Below are 21,891 nucleotides of genomic sequence, written 5' to 3' on the forward strand. Positions count from 1 at the left end.
AAGGATAGGGTTAAAGAGAAAGGAAATGGTTTAATGAAGACTTAAAAAGTTGTAGGTTATATGATCAGTAAAACACAAAGATGGTTTTTGAAGTTTTATTAATGTGCGAGGAAATAAACTAAATGAGAAATATTTTTATAGCATGGAGTGATAGTGAAAGGATGTGACTTTGCTAAATGATAATCCAAGTGAGAATGAGTTTTGATTGATCGAACTAGAGATGATAGCTCATTTGAGCAACAACCGTCATAGTATTTGTAGGAAAAAAAAAGAGATGTAACCTTACAATGATAGGAGAGTGGTTTAAGCTTGGCAGATAAAGCAGGTCTATCTACATTTACAATGTACTTTTGAACTTTGTCTTAAAGTGAGAGGGTTGTTATTTGTCATTATAGGAATATTGTGATAGTTGTTTGTAGTAAATAAGTTTTGATGGAATTAAAACCCACTTAGCCACTGCATGCCCCAAGCTGTTACAGAAGAGAGATCTGATTATAGATCGGCTGCTTGTTCTTAGCAATCAAAAAGTGATGACTTTGTGTCAAGACAAAAATATAAAGTTGAGTTGTCAGCAAATAGAGTCACTTTAGATGTAAAATTGTCAGAAAGATTGTTATTATAGATAAGAAACAATACAAGAGCAAAGGTAGAACCTTGTCATACTCCTAAAGTTACTGGAAATGAAGATGAGTGTGAAGAAGAGTAGGCCGTCAAGAGGGACTTTAATACTGTGGTTAGATAGAAATTATTTAGTAATCCTAAAACTTTTATATGAAGGAAATAATACTAGAGAGAACACTAATCGTAGGATAGTTGGAGAGGTCAGAGCAACTTTTTAGACAGAGGTTAGAAAAAAGTCGTATCAAACAACATTTGTTAGAAAAGATTAAAGTGGTTTGGGTATTAGCATGTAGAAAGTTGGCAACTTCAGGAGAGAATGATAGAGGTAGAAGTAAGAAAACTTGGAGAGAGTACATTACACATGGTATGAACGAGCTTTATTTAAGGAACCAAATTAACGATATTTATATATAAATATGCATACATATATATAAAATAAAATATAAATTTCAAATAAAAAATATGTATTTTTGAATGTAGAAATGTTTATGCAGCCCCAGTCTCAAACCGAGTCTCAAACCCGGCCCTAGCTTTTTTATCAAATCTGGCCCTGGTCAAATTGCAACCCTTGTCACTTATTAATTAAAGTTAGTTCACTTAAAAAGTTCAAGTAACTCAGAACAGAGAAAACTATATATTGAAAATAAATTGCAAGATTTTGGAATTCATATCAAGATATCAACAGATGATGGAGTTGCTATTTATGGTCAAGTATAAAAAGATATTAGGCATCATATCTCAACTTTGTTATAACTATGGTTTGCATTTAGCAATAACTGATGTACTGCATATAAAGCAATTACCAAAATTTTGTGAAGAAGTCAAAAAAATAACAAACCATGATGATGTTAGAGAAAGTATAAGAGATGAATTTATCGAAAACAATAATAACAACTTTTATACAAAAAATTTTGAAGATGCTAACAAAATCTTCAAACTAGAAGAAAACATGGAAGTTATAGATCTTATAAAGTTTTTCAAGAAGTTATACACATCTCAGAAAAATTATAAGAATGATAAAAACCAGTTCAGTGAAAAACAACATTTTACAAGAATTTGTTAATGAGCAAGAGAGTAAGGCATTTGATTGTAGATATTAAAACTTGGTAGAATTCATAGACAACAATGTTTACATGGTTCTTGAAAATAAAGGATTCTGTAGATTCAACTGTAAGAGAATTAGGGCAACAAAACATTTTAGATGAGAATATAACAATTTTAAAAGAGTTATTAAATGTCAAATATTCAATTGCTAGAAACTGTAAAAAAATGAAGTTAAGTAAAAATTCAGTAACTCTTTTGACTGCTGAAGGTATTTATAAATTTATATTTGAAAGCTAAGTTACAAACAAATATAAATACAAATTTATTAAAACAGATTTAAAAAAACAAACAGATGAATGTCAAGATCTTATGGCATAAATAGATAAATCTTCTTAGAGACAAGGAAAATTCCACATTGCACTAAAAATTTTGATTATACTTTAAAAGCTGCTGCCATTGTTATGAAAGTAGAATTTTCAAAAGGATTCATATATCTTGTTGAAACATTAGCAGTACAGACCAAAGCAAGGTGAAGGAAGTAGTACAAATAAATTGCAAGGAAAAATAATTTTAATATATTATTTAATGCACTTCTTACAATAAAATCAACATCTATAATAAGAAAGTGCATTTTTTCAATTGCAGGCTTGACTAGGGCAAAAATTAGAAATCGCTTGATTTTTGCAATTTTTAATGCAATTTTTTTTTTGGAATTTTTATAAATAAAATATGTTTAATTAATATAACTTTTTCATTATTCTTTTTGCATAAATTAAAAAATTTAAATTGATTTAAATAAAATAATCATTCTTAAAATCTTATATGTTATCCAAATATTATGAAATTTCAGTATTTTGTACTAGCAATCACTTGAAAGCATATTAGTGTACTTTAAGGTTAACTTTTTTCAGTGAATTTATATAATTATGGTTTTGATACATTTAAATTGATTGAGAGTATTTTTTTAATTGTTTTTATTGTTTGAAAATTTATGGAATATTTATTAGTATTATTAGTATTATAGTTTTAAGTATTTCATGAACAAGAGCTTGTACTTTTTTTTTTTTTTCATAATATTATTTCACTGTTAATTTAAGTTCAAAAGGTCTGTCATTTTTAGGACTCTTTTTTTATTTTAGTTGTTAATAATTTTTCAGCATTATTTTCATAATAATAAAATTAGCAATCTCCGATTTACTTTAATTTAGTTTTAATTTATGTAAGTAATTTGTAAGCGAAAAATGGTTTACATTAGTAATGTTATCAAAGAATAAATTCAGTTTAAAACAGAATCACGTACGGAACAGAAAAATGCAAATTTTAGTACTAAACTTTGCATTTTTTTACTAAATAAATAAACTTTATTTCCTTGGAAAAGTTTTAAAATATAACTTTAAGCAGTATTTTCTTTAAGTTACAGGATTGCACTATGTTTCATAATTTCACAGCAATCATTTAAATGCACTTCATGTATGGTCAGGCATGGAAGTTGCAAATTGGTCAAGCTCATGTAGTTAGTTTTATGAACGTAAGTTGCTTGTGAGTAATTCAAGTAAAAAGTTATACCCTATAACCAACCCTCAGAATCAGAACCTAACAGCTGACCTTAAAGTATTTGAGGTCGGCAAAAAATCGCTGTCCTTGTTTCTATGCTTTATGGTGACTCCTCTTTTTCAAAATTATTTTGCCAACCTGATGCTGACCTCTAACAGTTTGAGGGTGGCAATTTAATGCCGACCTCATTTTTTATTTATTCTGAGGGTTACCTATAACTCTCGTTTAATATATTTTCAATAAGAAATAGCTGTCATCAAATATTTCTAGCTGGATTATAACGTTTTGAAAATCAATGTATTTTTTTCAAACTATTGCAACAACACACAAAAATACACAGAAATTGTAAGAAATGCCTTGGAGTTTTTTTTTTGTTTTTTTTGAATGATAATATTTTTTTGTTTTTAATTCAATAAAAATGAGACCTGTTGCTCTTTTTTCATTTTTTTCTCTTTTCTTTAACTGATCTTTTTGTATCATTTAATGACTTGTAGTAGTAGTAATTAGTTTTGGTTTTTAAAATATTTTGCATTATTTTATTTTGATGTATATATGTTTTCAGTTTTCAAGTAAAAAATGTTTTAATAAACTTATCAAACTAACATAAGTTCAAAGGAAGCTTGGAAACTAGTTCACTTAAGTTTAAAGGAAGCTTGGAAACTAGTTTTCTTATTTGCAATTTTTTAAATTGATTTAAGTTGAATTAAATACTGATTCAATACCTTTTTTGCACCTGAACTAAGTTTTTATTTGATGTAATGTGTATTGTTTATAATATTTTTTAACATTTAGTTAATACACCAGATATAGATGTTGTATCTGTTGATAAAGAAAAGGAATCAAAAATTACAGACAGTCATTTTTCTCCATCAGACATTTTGACAAATGAAGAAAAGCAAAATAAAATTAAAAAAAATGAAGAGGTAAAAAAACTATTAAGATTTAAACTTTGAAATTAAAATTTTTTTTTTTTATGATTTAGTCTTTTTAATTTATTTTTGCATTTTATTAAAAAATTAGAAGTTTAAGAAGTTTTTAAAATTGAGAAATTAAAAAAAAATTTAATTTTTTTTTTGACTTGAAAAAAAGTTTTAAAAATAAAGTAAAAAGTAAAAATATTTATAATATTAAGCAGTTTTTTGAAAAATTGTTTTAAATGAGTGAATTTATTTTAGTAACAAAAATTTTAGAATAATTTTTAAAACTGAACTTTTACAATTTACAAAACGTACGTTGCTACTTTTAATATCTTTTTCTGAATTAAAAAAAAAAAGTTATGAATATTATATCTATTTAGCATGAAAAATAACGGCCAGTCAATGGTCAATGACCGCCCGAAATGACAAATCTGCTATTTTGATCTCCCAAAATCAAATCCTGCTGGTCATGGTTGACTGGTTGAAAAAAAAGTTAGAATTTTGAAAAACAAGTTTGACAAATAATCAGGATGTTATTTGGAAAATTAATATTCTAAAGTTTCATAAAATCATTTAAATTTTGAAAAAGCGTATAAATAGTTTTATTGTTTATGATATTATTGTTTATGACTTTAATTGTTTTTTTTCATAAACGATTGAAGTTTTTGCTTTATTATTAATTTAATTAAAATATTTAACATTTTAATAATATTGTAATATATAATAATTTCTTTATTTAACTAAAAACATTTTTTCTTTCAACTGCATTTACTCAATTTGTTTTATTTTACTTTAAATTTTCTTATAAGTTTTGCCGCAAATGGCAATTTGATTTATAAATAAATTTAAAATTACTGATTGCGCATTTGCACCTTTATTTTTATAATAGGATTATTAAAAATAATATCATACTTAGCAAAAATCTTGTTTTAAGTACTTTGTAAAAATCTTGTTAACAGTATTTTTTACAGTAGTGTTTTTTAAAACAATCATCTTATAAGTATTTAATTATTTAGTTTAAATAGTGTCTGCCAACAAGAGGTAATAACATTATTATTAACTAAATTACATTAGCTGTTTTTGAAATGATTTTATTGAGCATGAGATACAATGTGCACTAGTTTTAATTCTTTAACTTCAGAGATTAGAGTTCTTATTTTATTATTATTAAAAATTAGTGTGTAATTAAGAACATTATCTCAACATCACTTTTTTTTTTTATTCAATCTTTTAATTTATTTATATAGTAGCTTTTTCCACCATTTGCAAAGTCATTGCAATGAAATGAATTATTTTTAAATAAATTAAAATTATCGATTGCTCATTTGCACTTTAAAAAAAGTTTATTTAAAGTTATTGTTATTAAATTAACACAAATTCTTTAATTTTTATTTTTGCATTTATAAAATTCAGTCATGAAGAATTATTACTAAGATAAAAATTTAAACAAAGAAAAAAATAAAATTTTTGACCATCCAAAAAAATTATTGATTGTCAATTATTTGTGTTGGCCGGTCGATTTGACCACTCGCTTTTGATTTCTTATTGTTCATGCTGTCTATTAAACTAGTTTGTAACTTTTCAACAAACAAACTTGCTGCTCTAAAACTTCTTTCTTCTTTTGTAGACAATAGATGAAGACTGAACATTAGGGTTACGACTGAAAATATTTTTTCTTCTATGGTCACAAATGATGACCTTTTGTGACCTGATTATTTATAAATTGTTGTTTGAGCTAGATATAAAAAAAAGTTCTAGCACCAGGACACCCGACAACATGGTAGGTGTCGTATTTTACAGAAAATATTTTTCTCTTAAAAGATATTATGTTGAGCCTCAAAAGAAGTGTAATAATTTGTTTTGAGGCCCAACAATTTTATAATATTCTATAATAACCTCTAGAAAATAAAATTTTATAGAGGTTTCATAAATAACAATCTTTTTAACTTTCTTAAGAATAAAAAAAGCATCTTAAAAAGTGCCTTTTTTAATTTTTGTTATAACAAGTTAGTTTTTCCACAATAAATTTCAAAAAATGGACTTTGATTTAAAAGCTTTAAATTTTTAAAACTTTATATAAAATTACGCTTTTTTTGAGAACCAACTTGATACACTTTTTGAGAGAAATTTTTTTGGTAATATATTGCACCCATCTGCTAATTTTTCAGCTTTACAGTGACATATTCAGGTCAGTTTTGACATGAGTTACTGGTTTGGGTACTCAAAACAGTAACTCATGTCAAAACTGACTTTGCGTCGTGTCAAAACCTTGCGTCGTGTCAAAACTGACCTTGCGTTGTGTTTTTGTAGTTAAAGCAAAACTTTAATTGTCTGAATAGCAAAGTTTACTTTTATTAATTACTTTTTCTTTTTGTTCTCTTAGAAACAATAAATAGATTTTAACCTATTATCAAAATTTCTCTCATTTAGATTTAGTAGTAAAAAAAAAAATAGTTTCATTTGATTTTGTCAGGCCACAGTCTTTATTTCCTACATAACTCTACACCATCAAGAGCTTAAAACAGTATCAGGGATGTTCTGTTTCACATCAAAAAATAACATTGGATAATTTAGGCTGAATTCATTTAACTTGTCAATAACAATAACAAACTGCTTTTTCTGAACCATATATTCTGATTATTTAAAGATTTTAGTGACATTTGACCAGACATGTGCATGAGAGTGCAGTAAAAAATTTTTTTCTATTTTAGAAGGTATGATAAAAAGTTTATTTTTATGTAAAATCAAATTTTAAAGATTTTTTAAAAAATATTTTAATCTTATGATATCTTAAATATTTTGATCTTTTGATATCTTAATTATGAAGTTAAAATATACACTTGAAGAATATCCAAAAATATTAATAAAATATTATTTGCCACCAATTTTTCTCATAATTTCAATTCCTTTTACATGATTTTAATCATTTATTTTAATAGCAAATAATATTTAATGTAGATTTTAATTGCAATTTATTATTTTGATGACCTGTTTAGGGGAGAAGGGGAGGTCTACAACTTTTAATGAAGTTTTGCCCACATTATGATTAAAGAATTACTTTTTTTTTCTGAAATTGAGAAAATTTAAAAACACTCCTTAATTTCTTGAGTCAGTTGTTTTGTCATGCCCTCTTAAGAGTAATTGGTCATCACAAAATTTTATACATTCTATAATTTTTAATTTGTATATTTTTTTATACAAAGACAGTCATCAATCCAGTGTCAATAAAAATGTTAGTTTCGCTGAACATTTAGAACTGCAATGAATTACTTAAGTATTTTTTTGTGTTTTTGTATTTGCTTAAAGAGATGCTTTATATTTTTGCAGTCTTTGTCAATCATAACAAATGTTACAACTTTATTGTCAAATTTTATCAGATATGTCAGTCATAACAAAATGTTTTTATATTGTCAAAATTTTATCAGACACTTTAAATATTAATAGTAATATGCAAAAATGATTCTCAGTATTTCTTAATATAAGTTTATACAATATAGCTTTTCAGCCTAACAGCAGCAGATTGTTAAGTATGACAGCCATGCCTAGCCACTAAAGTAACATCTTAAATGCACAGACCATTTTTTTCTATTTTAAAATCATTGGGAAGTTGATTCCACTGCTTTACTATTTTCTGTTTTCAAAAATGTTGAATATCTGAATTTTTATCTCACAAAATTTCTCTCACTAAATTTACTCTAATATTGATTGTTAGAGGTAAGTTCTTTTCACTATCTCTATGTGATTTTCTAAATATTTTTGTTAAATTTGTGATTTCTTCTTATTTGTGATTTATATGATTTCTTATTTGTAATCTCTGTGACTTCTTATTTGTGATCTCTATGATTTCTTCTTATTTGTCTGATCTCACTGATTTCTGCTTGTTTGTGATCTCTCTGATTTCTTCTTTTTTGTAATTCTTTTTTGTAACCTCTCTGATTTCTTCTTTTTTGTAAATCTCTTATTTCTTCTTATTCGTGATCTTTCTGATTTCATATTTGAGATCTCTCTGATTTCTACTTATTTGTGATCTTTCTGATTTTTTTTTTGTGATCTCTGATTTCTTCTTATTTGTGATTTTTCTGGTTTCTTCTTATTTGTGAATTCTCTAATTTCTTCTTATTTCTAGCATTTTTAGGTCAAAACAAGTTATCATATTCATATTACAAGTGACCTTTTTAGGTGAAGTTACTCACTCTTCTTTTAACTTTTGTAGCTCTTTGTTGAACTTGTTCAATTTTAGTAATGCCACCTTTAAGGATTTGTCTCCATTCAGGCATAGTAAACTCTAGTTGCATAATCAAAAAACAATAATATATGGAAAAATCTATATATGTGGTATATAGATTTTTCCATATATTATTGTTTTTTGATTTAAATGTTTGTTTTTAAAGTTCAACTATTAGCTTTTGCTACTATGTGATTTATATTTTACGTATATGCATATAATATATATGTACTTATGGAGATTTAGTTTCATAAGATATGTTTCACAGCATTGTTTACATTATCAAAGTTTTATATGATACTTTAATTATTTTGTGAGATTAAAAATAAAAACTTTCTTTAAGGAAGTCTTTAAGGAAGTATCAGTTATTGATGGTGAATTTCAAAATTTTGTATATCCAGACTAAATAATAGTCCATAATACAAGAATTTATATTAGAAATACAAAATAAAACTTTGTTGTATATTTTTTTAAACATGTGTCAGGTCTTATGAGTATATGTGCTAAAAGCTTTTAATGACTGAAATTGGTAAACCCTCTCTTGTTTGGTGTTCTAAAAGTTGGTGACCTAAATGGTAATGCACCTTTTTGCACTAAATAATGTAAACAATGTATTATGGCTGATTTGATATTCCATAGAATAGAAATAGATAAAATATATTACTATCATCTATACTATCTATCTATCTATACTATCATACTTTACTATCATCTATTTGCAATAGAACACAAGTTTCAAAAGACCAAACTGTAATTTCCATCATCTAGTTTTGCCAGCTTTACGTTAGCTTTTATATAGATTTTGAAACTTTTACCAATTTACTAAACTATTTTTATGAATTCCAATATGTTTATAAATATTTTTAACTGTTTATGTGACACAATGATTGCATATAGGTAACCAATTGAGCGGTCCAGTTATGTAGACCTGGGAGATATAATAATAAAAGCAGATGAGATAATGATGAGAAAATGATGTATATGGTGTCATTAAATTTTAGTATAACTACATAAACAAAATATATAAACCTATATAAACAAAAACATCTTAAATGGTTGTTTTTTTTTTATGTCGTTTTTTTATTGCATATTTATGGTTTATTTATATATTTTAGTTTCTATAACTTGAATTAACATATTGAGTATTGACACCAGCCTTGTTATAATTTTTGTTTTATTTTTGTTTTGTTTGTATAATGCTAGTGGTCATATTTGTTATCAATTCATAAATGTTATCTAGCTTATAAATATTTAATATTATTTTTTAGATGTGCAGACTAGAAAAACTGAAACATCAATTTGGTAACCTTAGTAACTTATATAAAAATGTATCTTTTTATTGGAATGATGGATGGAGGAGCAGTTTATGTAATTGTGCTATGTGTTTGGTTAGTATTGTTTAATTTAAATATGGCAAATTAATTGTCACTTTTATTTTCTTTTGTTTTATTTAATTAACTTTTTATTGTTTTTTTAATTATCTGCTAATTGATTTTTTTTTTAATTATATTAATTGGCAATTTTACTAATGCACAAAAAAAAATTTTCTTATAGTTTTTTTTTTGAATTGCTCACAAAAAATATTTATTGGAACAAATTTTCTTATCCAAACTTTATTTTACCACTGTTACCACTGTTAGGGCATAGTCAGATCCAAGATCCATATCCAAGATCCATATCCAAGATCCATATCCGAATACCCGGGTACTTGTATCCTAATTTTTAAATCTGGACCTGGATCTATTTCATTTGGGTATTTGGTTACCCAATTTTTTCTACAAAATTTACTTTTTATAATGCTGATAAACTCGCGTACACTTTGAAGCTTTATTTTATTTCAAAGCAATTTTAAAAGCCAATTTTAACATGACTTTTTCAGAATTTACATGCAGTACTCTTGTTTAAGACTTTTATTTCTTAAAGTGAAAAGTAAGCAAAACTGCTAAATGCAAAACCTGTAACATCATTGTAACAATCTACGGACTTTCATTTTTGTTGCTAAAAGTAAGAGATTACGAGAATTTGATTTAACCAAAAGAGGCAAAACATATATTTTAGTTTAATTTCAATTAAAAATATTTTATTGACTCATGCCAAAGACTTTAAGAATCAATTGATGGCTGATTTAAAAAAACCTTAAAAATTACAAAGAAAAACATTAGATTTAACTGGACTGTTGATTAATACACTTTTTTACACAATTAAAACATGTCGTTATATAAATATTAATGTGCACACAAACAAGTCTTTATAATCTTTGACTTTTATGTGTTGTTGGGAGTTTTAGATTTAGATCACTTTCGCTCAACAGCATTAACATGAATTTAGTTAAAATCTTTTGAAAAGGTGCCTTAACTCACTATAGATCCTAGTTTTAATTGATTCTGACATATATTAACTATATATAGTTGTCAAAATACAATATTTCTATCAATTTTCACAAAAAATACTAGTATTCCGACCAAGAAAGAGCATATAATTAAGAAAAGTTGCCAATAAACAATCATAACAGTTCATATTATTAAACTATAATATTTTTTTCACATAAAAAGCATATTTATTTAAAATCTTTATCAAATTGGAACAAGCAATCATGATTTTAAGAAGATTTTTTTTTAAAAAAAGAATCTTCGATCTGGGTTTTTTTGCTACAAACATTTATATTTTATGTTACCTTAAAATTTATTATTTAAATTTTTTTTTGTCTTTTCATATTTTCTTTAACATTATTTTCATGATCTCATTTAACAGAAATATGTGGTAGTCAACAAAATATCATACAGACTCTATAATATTTTAAAATTGCCTTAACTGCACCAAGTAATGAAAGAAAATAATGTATACAATAAATTAAATGTGTAAAGATCTATTAATATTCTTGTAAAATGCAATGTTGCTGGTTTTTGAAGCATTCACAATACCAAGTTTATATGCAATTGTACCAGACTACAGCATTTACTAACAGGTATTTTACATAACTAGCTTGCCCTGGTATCTAAGAACTCTAATGAGATTTTGTTTTTTAACTCAAATTTTGAAAAGGCTCATCAGAAAGATATCATCACGTAGTCCTAATGACGTAGTCCTGATGACATAATCCTGATGACATAGTCCTGATAACATAGTACTGATGACTAGTGTTGTTACGACTTTGAAATTATTCGACTGTCGACTTAATCGATTTTTGTAAGGCGACTAAAAGTCGGTTTAGTTGAAATATTTGAACAAAAAATTTTATTATAATCATATACTTTAATGTTGCTTGACAATTTACTTTTTAGATGGTATGAAACAAATAGAACTTTAAGAGAGTAAACAAAAAAACTAGGTGATATTTAATACTGTTATAACAATGCATGGTGTTATAACAAGAGCATTTTTTTGTTTGATTTTAATTCTTCTAATTTACTAGATGAATTAAAATCGAGTTAACAAACAAAATAAAATGGAAATTACAATTACAAAGTAAAGAAGAAAAAAAACAAAGATTAGCATTTTATGTCTTGGCTCAACAAGACACATTTTTCAGCTAAACCTGGTTTAAGTCTATTACGCTGTTCTGTGATGATCTCGGCAGCACTTGAAAATAACTTTTCTGAAGGAGTTAATGAAGCAGTTATGCAAAAAAGCATCTTCGCTACCTTTGATAAAACAGGAAATTGGCATAAATTATTTTTATAAAATGCAAGGGGACATGAATTTTCTTTTATATTCATATTTAGATAATTAATGATTTCATCGCCCTCTGATAACAAATCTTTTGACGACACTGCTTCATCTCATAACAGTATTTTTCTTTTTTTTGATGGAATTCTTTGATTAGACTCTTGGCTAGACAACTTTGATTAGACTCTTGGCTAGACAACTGAAGGCTTATCGTTGTGAGCTGCAATTCATGGCTCAATTGAACAACTAAAGAATGAGCTTTTTTAATACAAGCAATTTTTGCTGTTTTGTTCGATATAAATTTAAAAGTATGAAATTGAGGATCTAAATATGTAGCTGCATATAACTTTTCAATTTTGAGAAAATCTTCACATCTTTGATTAAAACTGTCTTTGAGTTTAATGGCAAGGTTCATAATTGTACGATTATTTGATTCACTTTTAAAGTTAGCAAAATAATCAATTAATTTATCAATGGCTGGTAATATAATTGAACAAGTGGTATATTGTGATCTGCTTTTTGTAAAATCATGTATTGGTTCTAATAAATCAATTAGCTTGCCAATGATTTCCAGTTCCCAGCTTTTTAACAACAGTTCTTTATTATCTTTGTTCTCTGGTTTAAAACTTCTTTGATTGAGTCACTAAGTTTAAAAACTGATTGCAGCATTAAAAAGGTTGAATTCCACCGGATAGGTACATCTTGTTTTAATTTGTTAATTGAACATTTATCTTCTGGATTGTCAATTTTCATATTATTTAATTCAACACAACTAACTAGCTGAGCAGAAAGTTTATTACTATGTTTAGATAAGCCAATCAGTTTCCTACATTTCTTTAAAATTATGAAAACACAATCATTTTCTTCAGTTGATTGCTCATTCTCTTTTACAAGAACATCTTTAATAATTAAATTTAATGTGACAAAAACAAGGTATGTACAATTTATTCATTAGATTTTCTAGACAATGTTTGATATTCGCAGCAGTGTCACTACTTGTTGAAAGTGTTTTATCGTTTATTTTCCATTCATTTAGAATTAATTCAATTTGCTCCTTTAAATATAGACTAGTATGAACTTTTGGGCTGTGCTTTAATGCAATGCAAATCGATTTCAAACAAAAATTTTAATCAACAAAATGTATAGTGGCGTCGATGTATGAATGCGAGGCTTGTGATGTCCATCCATCTGTTGTTAGATGCCAAAATTCAGCTTTGTTTAAAAGATGCATAACCTTTATTTTAAATGATTCAAGTTTAAGCCGCACTATTTCATACGAAAACCTTTGTCGGCAATTTGTACTTGCTATCAAACGAATCTAGCATTTTGATAAAATGCTTGTTGTCAACAATCGACAACAGTTGGTCTGTTTGAAGAGTAAAGTTACACATAGATTCTTCTAAATCTCTATATTTCTGCGAGCTTGAACAATATGAGTAAGAGTTTGCAAATGCAGCTTTGATAGATAGATGACCAGTTGTTGTACTTGGAAGTTTTGACTCTTTAATATTAATATAATGGTTACTATACAAATGATTTGCCATTGAGCTGGTATTTTTATTGTACTTTAGCTCATTGTTGCAAATTTCGTTTGTTAATGCATCTTGATATTTACACGTGGTTATTGTAGAATCATTGTTTTTACAAAATAATTCCAGACTTTACTTTTATAAAAATTATTATTCAACATTTTGTTACTACCATAAAAAGAGAACTAAAGTAAATAAAATTTATTTTAAAATTAGGTCAAAGGAATAGCATAAAATCTCTTCATCGTTTTGGTCTCTCTTAAGTTTAGTCGCACGGCTTTTAAGTGCATTTGTAGGAGAATTCCTTCGTGCGGAAATATTCTCCGAAGGGATTTATTTGTGTACCAATCATTATTATTATTAGTCCAAATGAAGCTATACCAATCTTTAATAATGTCTAAAGGGAGTTAAACCAATTGTTGATAATGTCCATTGTGAAATATTGTGTATTAATCATTACATAATGTATGGAATTTAGTTAAATATAAGAATACTACTTGTAATTTCATTTGAATTTAAACAAAGAGAATTTTAAAAATGTTAATTTTTTAAATTCTCTCTGTTTAAATTCCAATGAAATTATATAAGCAGTATTCTTACATTATTTTATCTTATATATTATCTCATGTAAAAATGATACAGAGATAAAAAATGTTAATTTTTAAAATTCTCTCTGTATCATCTTTCACAACAATTTAAAAAAACTATTAAACAGTTTAATTTTAAAAAAAACAGTGGCATAGCAAAGTGCAGACCTCTTTTGGGGTGACAGATTTATTAAGCTTATCTTTTTCACATCCCAAACTGAGTACCATAATACATTACTTAACATTTCGTTTTAAAAAGCATCAACTGGTTACAATAATGAAAAAAAAGGAAACATTAATGAAGTTGTGCTACATACAGTAAGCATAGAGTTAAATTTATGTGATACAGCAAATTAGGTTCAATGTTCAGATATTTTGGCTGACTTAAAAAATATGAATAAGTTATGAATAATATTCTTACACATCTTTATAAATAATTTATCTTTTTAAGTTAAACTACTAATAAAGATATCTCTTTACTAATTGGTCAGCATCATAACAAAATTAAAGGTTAATAAAGCTATATCAAGTAAAAAAATAGAAATAAGGATGTCACGATGATTACCCAACTAAATCGACATTTAGTGGAATAATAGGAAACCCATAGTCGATTAAATCGACTATTCAATTTTTCAAAGTCGACTAATTTCGACTAGTCGACTTTTAGTCGATGTAGTCAAAGTCAATAACAACACTACTGATGACATAGTCCTGCTGACATAGTCTTGATGACATAATCCTGATGATGTAGTCCTAATGACATAATCCTGATGATATAATCCTGATGACATAGTCCTGATGACATAATCCTGATGGCATAGTCCTGATGATGTAGTCCTGATGACATAGTCCCAATGATGTATCATCACGACTATATCATCACGACTATATCATCAGGACTATCAAGATAACTTCTAACTCAAATTTTGAGAAAGCTCATCAGGATTATGTCAACAAGACTACTTCATCAGGATTACATCATCATCAGGATCAACTACATCATCAGGGCTACTTCATCAGGAATATGTAATCATGGCATCATTACTTAAATCTAAGAAATCATCTTCCCTAATTCTTTAAACACTTTGTAAAAATTTAAAAAAAGTTTGACAGAGCAAATTAAATTATATTTAAAAAAAAAAGATGGCAATGGGATATTTAATCCTTTAATTGAAAATTTAACAAGAAAAGAGTTTATTTTTTTATCTACTGAACATTAGTTTTTAACTACTGTTTAGTAGATAAAAAAATAAATTCTTTAAGCACATGTTGTGTTTATTAAACCTAAAATGGTTTTAGTTGGTTTGTACCCATGATGGGTTAGTTTATAGTAAAAAGTTATAGTATACTTGACAAGTGATGATGTAGCCATAATCTAAGATAATTAATTTCACAAGGTTTTTCTATATATTGAGCATATAAGATGTTCTTTTATTTGTTGATAATTTATAAATATTGATTAAGTATTTGTTGTTAACTACACAATCAGACAGGCAAAGGGTGACTGTTCATGGTGTTGCAAGTACTCATATTTTGCATTTATAATTATTTATAACAATTTATAATAATGAATTTTTACTACACAAATTTTTAGGATTTATATGAGAAGAATTCAATTCCTTTCATCATAAAAGAATCAGATACAATAACATTCTATGAAAATAAAGGAAAAGAGAAGGCTGATAATCTTTTAAAGGATGCTGCTAATACAATCTCTTCGATGCCCATAGTACAACAAGTTGAACTTGCTAGAGGTTTTTTTCTTCTTTTCTTAAGTTCATACTATTGTGTGTTTTGTTATTACTATCATTATTATTTATAAGTATTTATAAATATACATATACAGTTCTAATTAATATGTCATAAAAAACTGTTGCAATTCAATTTTATTAAACATTATTTTAACAAGTTTTATTTAAACATAAAATTTCAAAAAACTTAAAACAGAAAAATTCACAGTTGTGTGAAAGTATCTTTTAAATTTATAAATAATATAAATAAACATTAATAAAATAGTAAAAAGTAAATTTAAATCATTATAGAAATACATTTAGATCAATAGATATCTGAATAGATATTGTAAAAAATCTCGTCAAACTTTTTATTATACTGTTTTTTTTAGAGGTTTTCAGTTGAAGTTATTTTCAGTAGTTTGATATGACATGGAAAATGTTGAAAAAAAAATTAATAACCACATTTTTCAAGTTTTTTTTTTCAAAATATCTTTTACAAAATTTATATGGTTATAATTTTGAGCACCAAAATATATTCAATAAAGTTTGAAATCTAACCCTAAATCATCATCCTATTTAAGGTAAAGCATTTTTATCTAAGGTTGTTTTGAGTATAATTTTGTTTCAGGTCTTGAATTATGTAGTGTTTTTATTAAATGAAGTTTTTTTTATTAAGAGGGTAATTGCAAAAACATCCAAATTTTATGTCAAAAGTTTATTTTGCTCTGAATGATGTCAAATAGCTAGTCCTGGTATTCAACAATATTGCAGCAAAAAATAACTAAGGTCTAAGTATCTTAGATGTCGGTGGTAGTATTAATATAAACAATAGAAAGAAAACTTGTTTCTAATAATAAAGAAGAGAAGAAAAGTTTTTGAAAGATCTGGAATATTACAAACAGGTATAAAATTGACCAAAGAAATTATCAATATAATTCCACTACTTAAATAACTTTTTTATGAATACTATGTAGATGAAATTGTTGGTCTCATCTTTACTGATCGAAATCTGAAAAACTTTCTAAAAAAGAAAGCTCATATTAAGCAAAGTATGGTGTGGTGTTTTGATGAACACTATGGTGGTGTTATTATGATGAATCCAGCTATGCCTTAGTTTTAAAATCATTATATAAAATGACACTTTGTTCTCCAATTGAATATCTGGAATGAATTGAAACCCTGAGAAGGTTTTAAAAAAGTGTTTTTTTAATTTTTAATTTTTTACAGGTAGGGAAAGATTGATCAGACCTCCAATCTACATAATTTTAAGTTACACGAATGTTTGCACTATTATTTTTAGTAAATTAATGTTAGGTTAGCTGTTGTTTGGTTGCTAAATGCTGTTTTGAATCTTGATATATCCTACAAAAAGAAAATAGGTAAGTTTGTGATGTTCGTGCTTTGCTTGAAACTATCCATGATGTAAATGCAATGTTTATGGTGTAAATACAAAGAAGATTTTGAATGAAAGTTTATCAATTCCATTTCAAGCAGAATCTTGTTAAGTAGAAGATCTTTGTTGGTTTTACATCTAAACTATTTGAAGCAATGCATAAAAATCTAAACAAGACTTAAAAAAAACTTTGTTATATCTGAACAAAATGTCTATCATGGTAAGAAATAATTAGATATGGTTGTTGATTACAGTTCCATGAAAAAAGCTTTTCAAGGATATAAATGTTTTAAAAGAATACAATTTTTTTTTGTAAAAAAATACTACTAATATAATATTTATAAATAAATATTTTTTTGTATTTAAAATACTATTATGACACAAAAAAAAAAAAAAAAAAAAAAAAAAAATGAGTATCCTCCTCGACTGTAGTGACCCCCCTCGGGCCTTGGGGAGGTGAATAATCTATAAAAAAAAAAAAAAAAAAAAAAAAAAATTTTCATTTGTCTGAATTTTTATTTGGGATTTTTTTGCATGTTTTGTGTGTATCAATGGAGATATAACTTTTTTTTTTTGAGCTATATTTTTTTAAATGGTTTATGTAAAAAATCACGGTGATTAAAGTACAAGAACAATAGTACCCTAAAGAAATTTCCCTAGTCCCATAACCCAATATTTGGAGGGAAGTTTCTTAAAAATAATTCCTTTTATTTTTATAGGAGTTTTTATTTCGACTTAAACTTTTATTAAAATATTTTTTGATAAATATATAAAGTTTAGAAACCCCTCATTTGTTTTCAACATCAATTTTTCTAAACTATTGGCCTTTTTTTCTCTAACCTTTACCCCTCCTGCGTCTTACAGGGTAAGACATGAGAAATTTCCTAAATTTCTCCACTGTCAAGTGTTTCCTCTGAATCCAATGACGCCCTTCATCATTGGATACAGAGGAAAGACTTGACAAATGACAGCATTTCATTGCAAGTTCAATGGCAAAAAGTCTGAAGATTGTGTTGTATGTTCTGACAGGAAAAAAACAGGGCAAAGGAAAGAAACAGTGTTTTTTTGTGAAACTTGCTCTTGTCACGATTGTTCAACATTGTGTGAATTTGTCAAACGGACTTGTTGATGTTGATGTTATGTTTTACTTATAATGTTGAATTGGAGTTGGTTTTATTATTGGTTATGTTATTCAAAAAGATTCTTAATCAGCAGTAGATACCATATAAATATTTATATGTTAATTATTATGGTAGATATACAGAAAAATTAAATTGTTTTAATTTTTTGTCTTATTTTTTATTTATCTATAAATAATTGATTTAAGTTTTGTTTCGTTAAGTAAATATATTTGTTTGTAGAACTATTTTATGAAATACTCTAATAATAGAGATTTTTATCAATGAGATGATTAAACGAAAATTTGGAATGGAATTCCAAATTTTCGTTTAAGGAATGCTTATGTTCTGTTAAATTTTTTTTTTGTTTTTTTTGGTTTTTGTTATGTTTTTGAACTTCTAAAAAAACAATACAAAAATAAAGATTGAAATTGGCTTCTTGAAAACTCAATGGTTTTTTTTATGAAATTTTTACTATTAACATAAAATGGACAGTTTTATGTCAATAGCGAAGTTCTTTTGCGATATATATATATAAATACATATATATTAATATATGTATATATATACTTTTGCGATATATAAATATATATATATATATATATATATATATATATATATATATATATATATATATATATATATATATATATATATATATATATATATATGTATATATATATATATGTATATATATACACACAGCTGTGAGCATGAAAATAGCAGTACTAAAAATTTATAAGTATTTTCATTATTACTCTCCTTCTGTATAATATAGAAAAAACTAATTTTTTATGTGAAGAATGAGATAAAAAATTGAGCATATCAGAATTCAATACATCCAAGAATACAGTTATTTTTGATAAGATTATTGTAATTAAGGGAATACATTTTAAAATTAGTTTATAAAATTTATATTCTCTATTTATTTGTGTATGCTCAATGGTAAAAGTCTTTTCTAAACCTTTCAAAGTGGGCAGAGGTTGTCATTGTACACCAGCAGAATGCAACATTATTTTGAAGCATCATAGAGAGGGTAAATCTTACTCATATATACAAAATATTCTTGGATGTTCAGAAAAGATGATTTCAAATGCTATAAATTATAAAGCAAAAGTTGAAAATGAGGTAAAAAATGTAAAACTACGGCACAAGAAGACCAAAGAATTGTAAGTTATCTCAAAAGCAAATCGTTTTCATCGGCCAAGCAAGTCAAAGATGATCTTAAATTACAAGTGAGTGACACAACTGTTCATAGGCGCTTAAGAGAGAACAATTTATATGCATACAGTCCACGAAACGTTCCTTTGTTGACAAAAAAACATACTGCTAAATGTTTGCAGTTCGCAAACCAACACCTGATTCGGCCCATCAAAAAGTGGCGCACATTGTTCTTTATGGAGGTACAGGTTCAAGACAATATGTAAGATGTACAGCTAATACAGAATTCCAGAAAAATATACCATTAAGTCTGTGAAAGATAGTGGAATCAAAGTCATCGTATGGGGCTGCTTCTCATATAATGGTGTTGACCCTATTTATAAGATTAATGGTATCATGGACATATATATAACATAACATATATATGTCGACCTCCTCAATAATATCATGCTGCCCTATGCTGTTGAAGATATGCTGCTAAAATGGGCCTTCCAACAAGACAACAACCCAAAGTACACTAGTCACGAGGCAAAGGAGTCAATAGGGTTGAGGTTATGGAGTGGCCTGCTCAGTCACCCAACCTAAACCCCATTGAAATCTTATGAGAAGATGTTAAAAAAGCTGTTTCTGATGTTAATCCAATGCTCAGCAGTTATGGATAGCTATTCAACAAACACAGTACACAATACCGGCAGAAAAATGTCAACGCCTTTTTGACTCAATGCATGCCATTATTCAAAACAAAGGTTTTGCAACAAAATGCTAAAGGTTAAATATTATATTATTATTATACTTATTTTTAACTTTTTAATGTTAAAAAATTTTTAACTTTTTAATGTTAAAAAATTATATTTTTTAATATTTATCTCTAAAAAAAACTATTATTTTCTCTCCATTTTCAGACACAACTGCTTTTTCAATGATTCCAACCTTTTTTTAATATTATTGTATTGTTTCTGAAATAAAATGTAAAACTACTATTAATGTGATTTTTTTGATTCTAATTTGATTCTTAAACTTTAGTGTAATTTTAGGTTACCAAGAGCTTAAGTCTGGTCTGCAAAATTTTTTACGTAGCTTTCCTCCAAATCAGGTATTTAGAAAAGTATAAATTTTTTAATTACACAAGTGCTGCAGCGACAAAGTGGAAGTGGGGAGTGACCTACTTTTTTACAAATATTTGTATGGCTAACAACACGTTTGTTCAATTCTAGAAAACTATGTTCAAAGACTGTTGTCGTATCTATACTTCATACCACCTCACTTCGAGGTGATATGAAGTATAGATACAGACATTCCGCCTCAATTCGAGGTTGCATAAGTTAACTTCAAAAAATTTAATAACACAACAAACTTTGTTTTTACTTCTTTATTTATCAAAATTTACCTAAAATATTTTAACTTTTCCACTTTTATCACTGCGTTGCTGTCTTTGCCTAAATTACAGACTAGTTTATCTAAAAAAGGTCAAGCTGTTTTTGTTGTTATTAAGATGTTTTTATTTATTTATCTTGAAAGATTGTCAAAAAGGAAGATGTAGAAAGCTTTTTCGAAGAGCTCAATGAACGCAAACGTAGAAGAGTCACTAACATCCCACCGAACACTTGTCGTTAGTCTTCTATTAAATTCAACTGCACTTTTAATGAAAACGGTGAGATGAAATAGCATTAAACATTGAAGTTTTTCCAGAAAAAGATAAAATTGATGCTGCGTCATGTTATTGTTGTCGTGAATGTGTGGTGATGTTGCCGATGCCGTTTTATTGCTTCTCGTGTTATAATAAAATAAAAGAATTCTTTACATTCGTAAATATAAAATTGTAAAACATTTTTACGCATATTAATAACTTAAAGAATAAATTTAATACTTGATAATTTATCAGTTTATTAATTATTTATACTTTAAAATGTTATACTTTGTTATGAAAATCATAGTATAAATGTATTTATAATTATATAAAGCCATAGTTTATGTAAGACTTTTTTTATCCTCTTGTTCCAAAAGTCTATTTCAGGGTTGACACTCACCCTGCAAAATGCATTATTCACACGTTTAATCACATATTACTATTAAAACCCCAATAACTTACGAAACTTACTTTCAAATATATATATATATATATTTTTTCAATAAAAAATCTTAAATTGCTCATTTGTTTTTAGAAAGGGAAGTTTTAAAATTTATTTGTATAATTCTCGTAAAAAAAACAACCTGAAAGCATTTTGTAAAAAATTGTTATTACCTAAATTCACATAACGTTTTTTTTATCTAAATTTAGGTAGCAACTTACTTAAAAACAACTGTTGTTAGCAACACTTCGTTCTAGTTTTACAAGATACTATC

General features: G+C 26.4%; 1 protein-coding gene across 2 annotated transcripts in view; it reads left to right on the forward strand.

Annotated features, from left to right (window-relative positions):
- The window catches only part of LOC100207829 (putative E3 ubiquitin-protein ligase UBR7), a 67,514-nt gene extending 46,090 nt beyond the window's left edge, over window positions 1-21,424 (forward strand). Inside the window, exons 7-11 of one of the 2 annotated variants that reach the window (XM_065801210.1) lie at window positions 4,012-4,142; window positions 9,630-9,749; window positions 15,738-15,897; window positions 20,583-20,641; window positions 21,067-21,424. In XM_065801210.1, coding sequence (XP_065657282.1) covers window positions 4,012-4,142; window positions 9,630-9,749; window positions 15,738-15,897; window positions 20,583-20,641; window positions 21,067-21,162 — 566 coding nt within the window. In that variant the 3' untranslated portion in view covers window positions 21,163-21,424. The remainder of the gene's footprint in view (window positions 1-4,011; window positions 4,143-9,629; window positions 9,750-15,737; window positions 15,898-20,582; window positions 20,642-21,066) is intronic. The other variant, XM_065801211.1, reaches the window with a different exon arrangement.
- The last annotated feature ends 467 nt before the right edge of the window (window positions 21,425-21,891 follow it).

Source organism: Hydra vulgaris, chromosome 07 (genome assembly GCF_038396675.1).
Source record: "Hydra vulgaris chromosome 07, alternate assembly HydraT2T_AEP".
In the NCBI taxonomy this organism is placed as follows: domain Eukaryota; kingdom Metazoa; phylum Cnidaria; class Hydrozoa; order Anthoathecata; family Hydridae; genus Hydra; species Hydra vulgaris.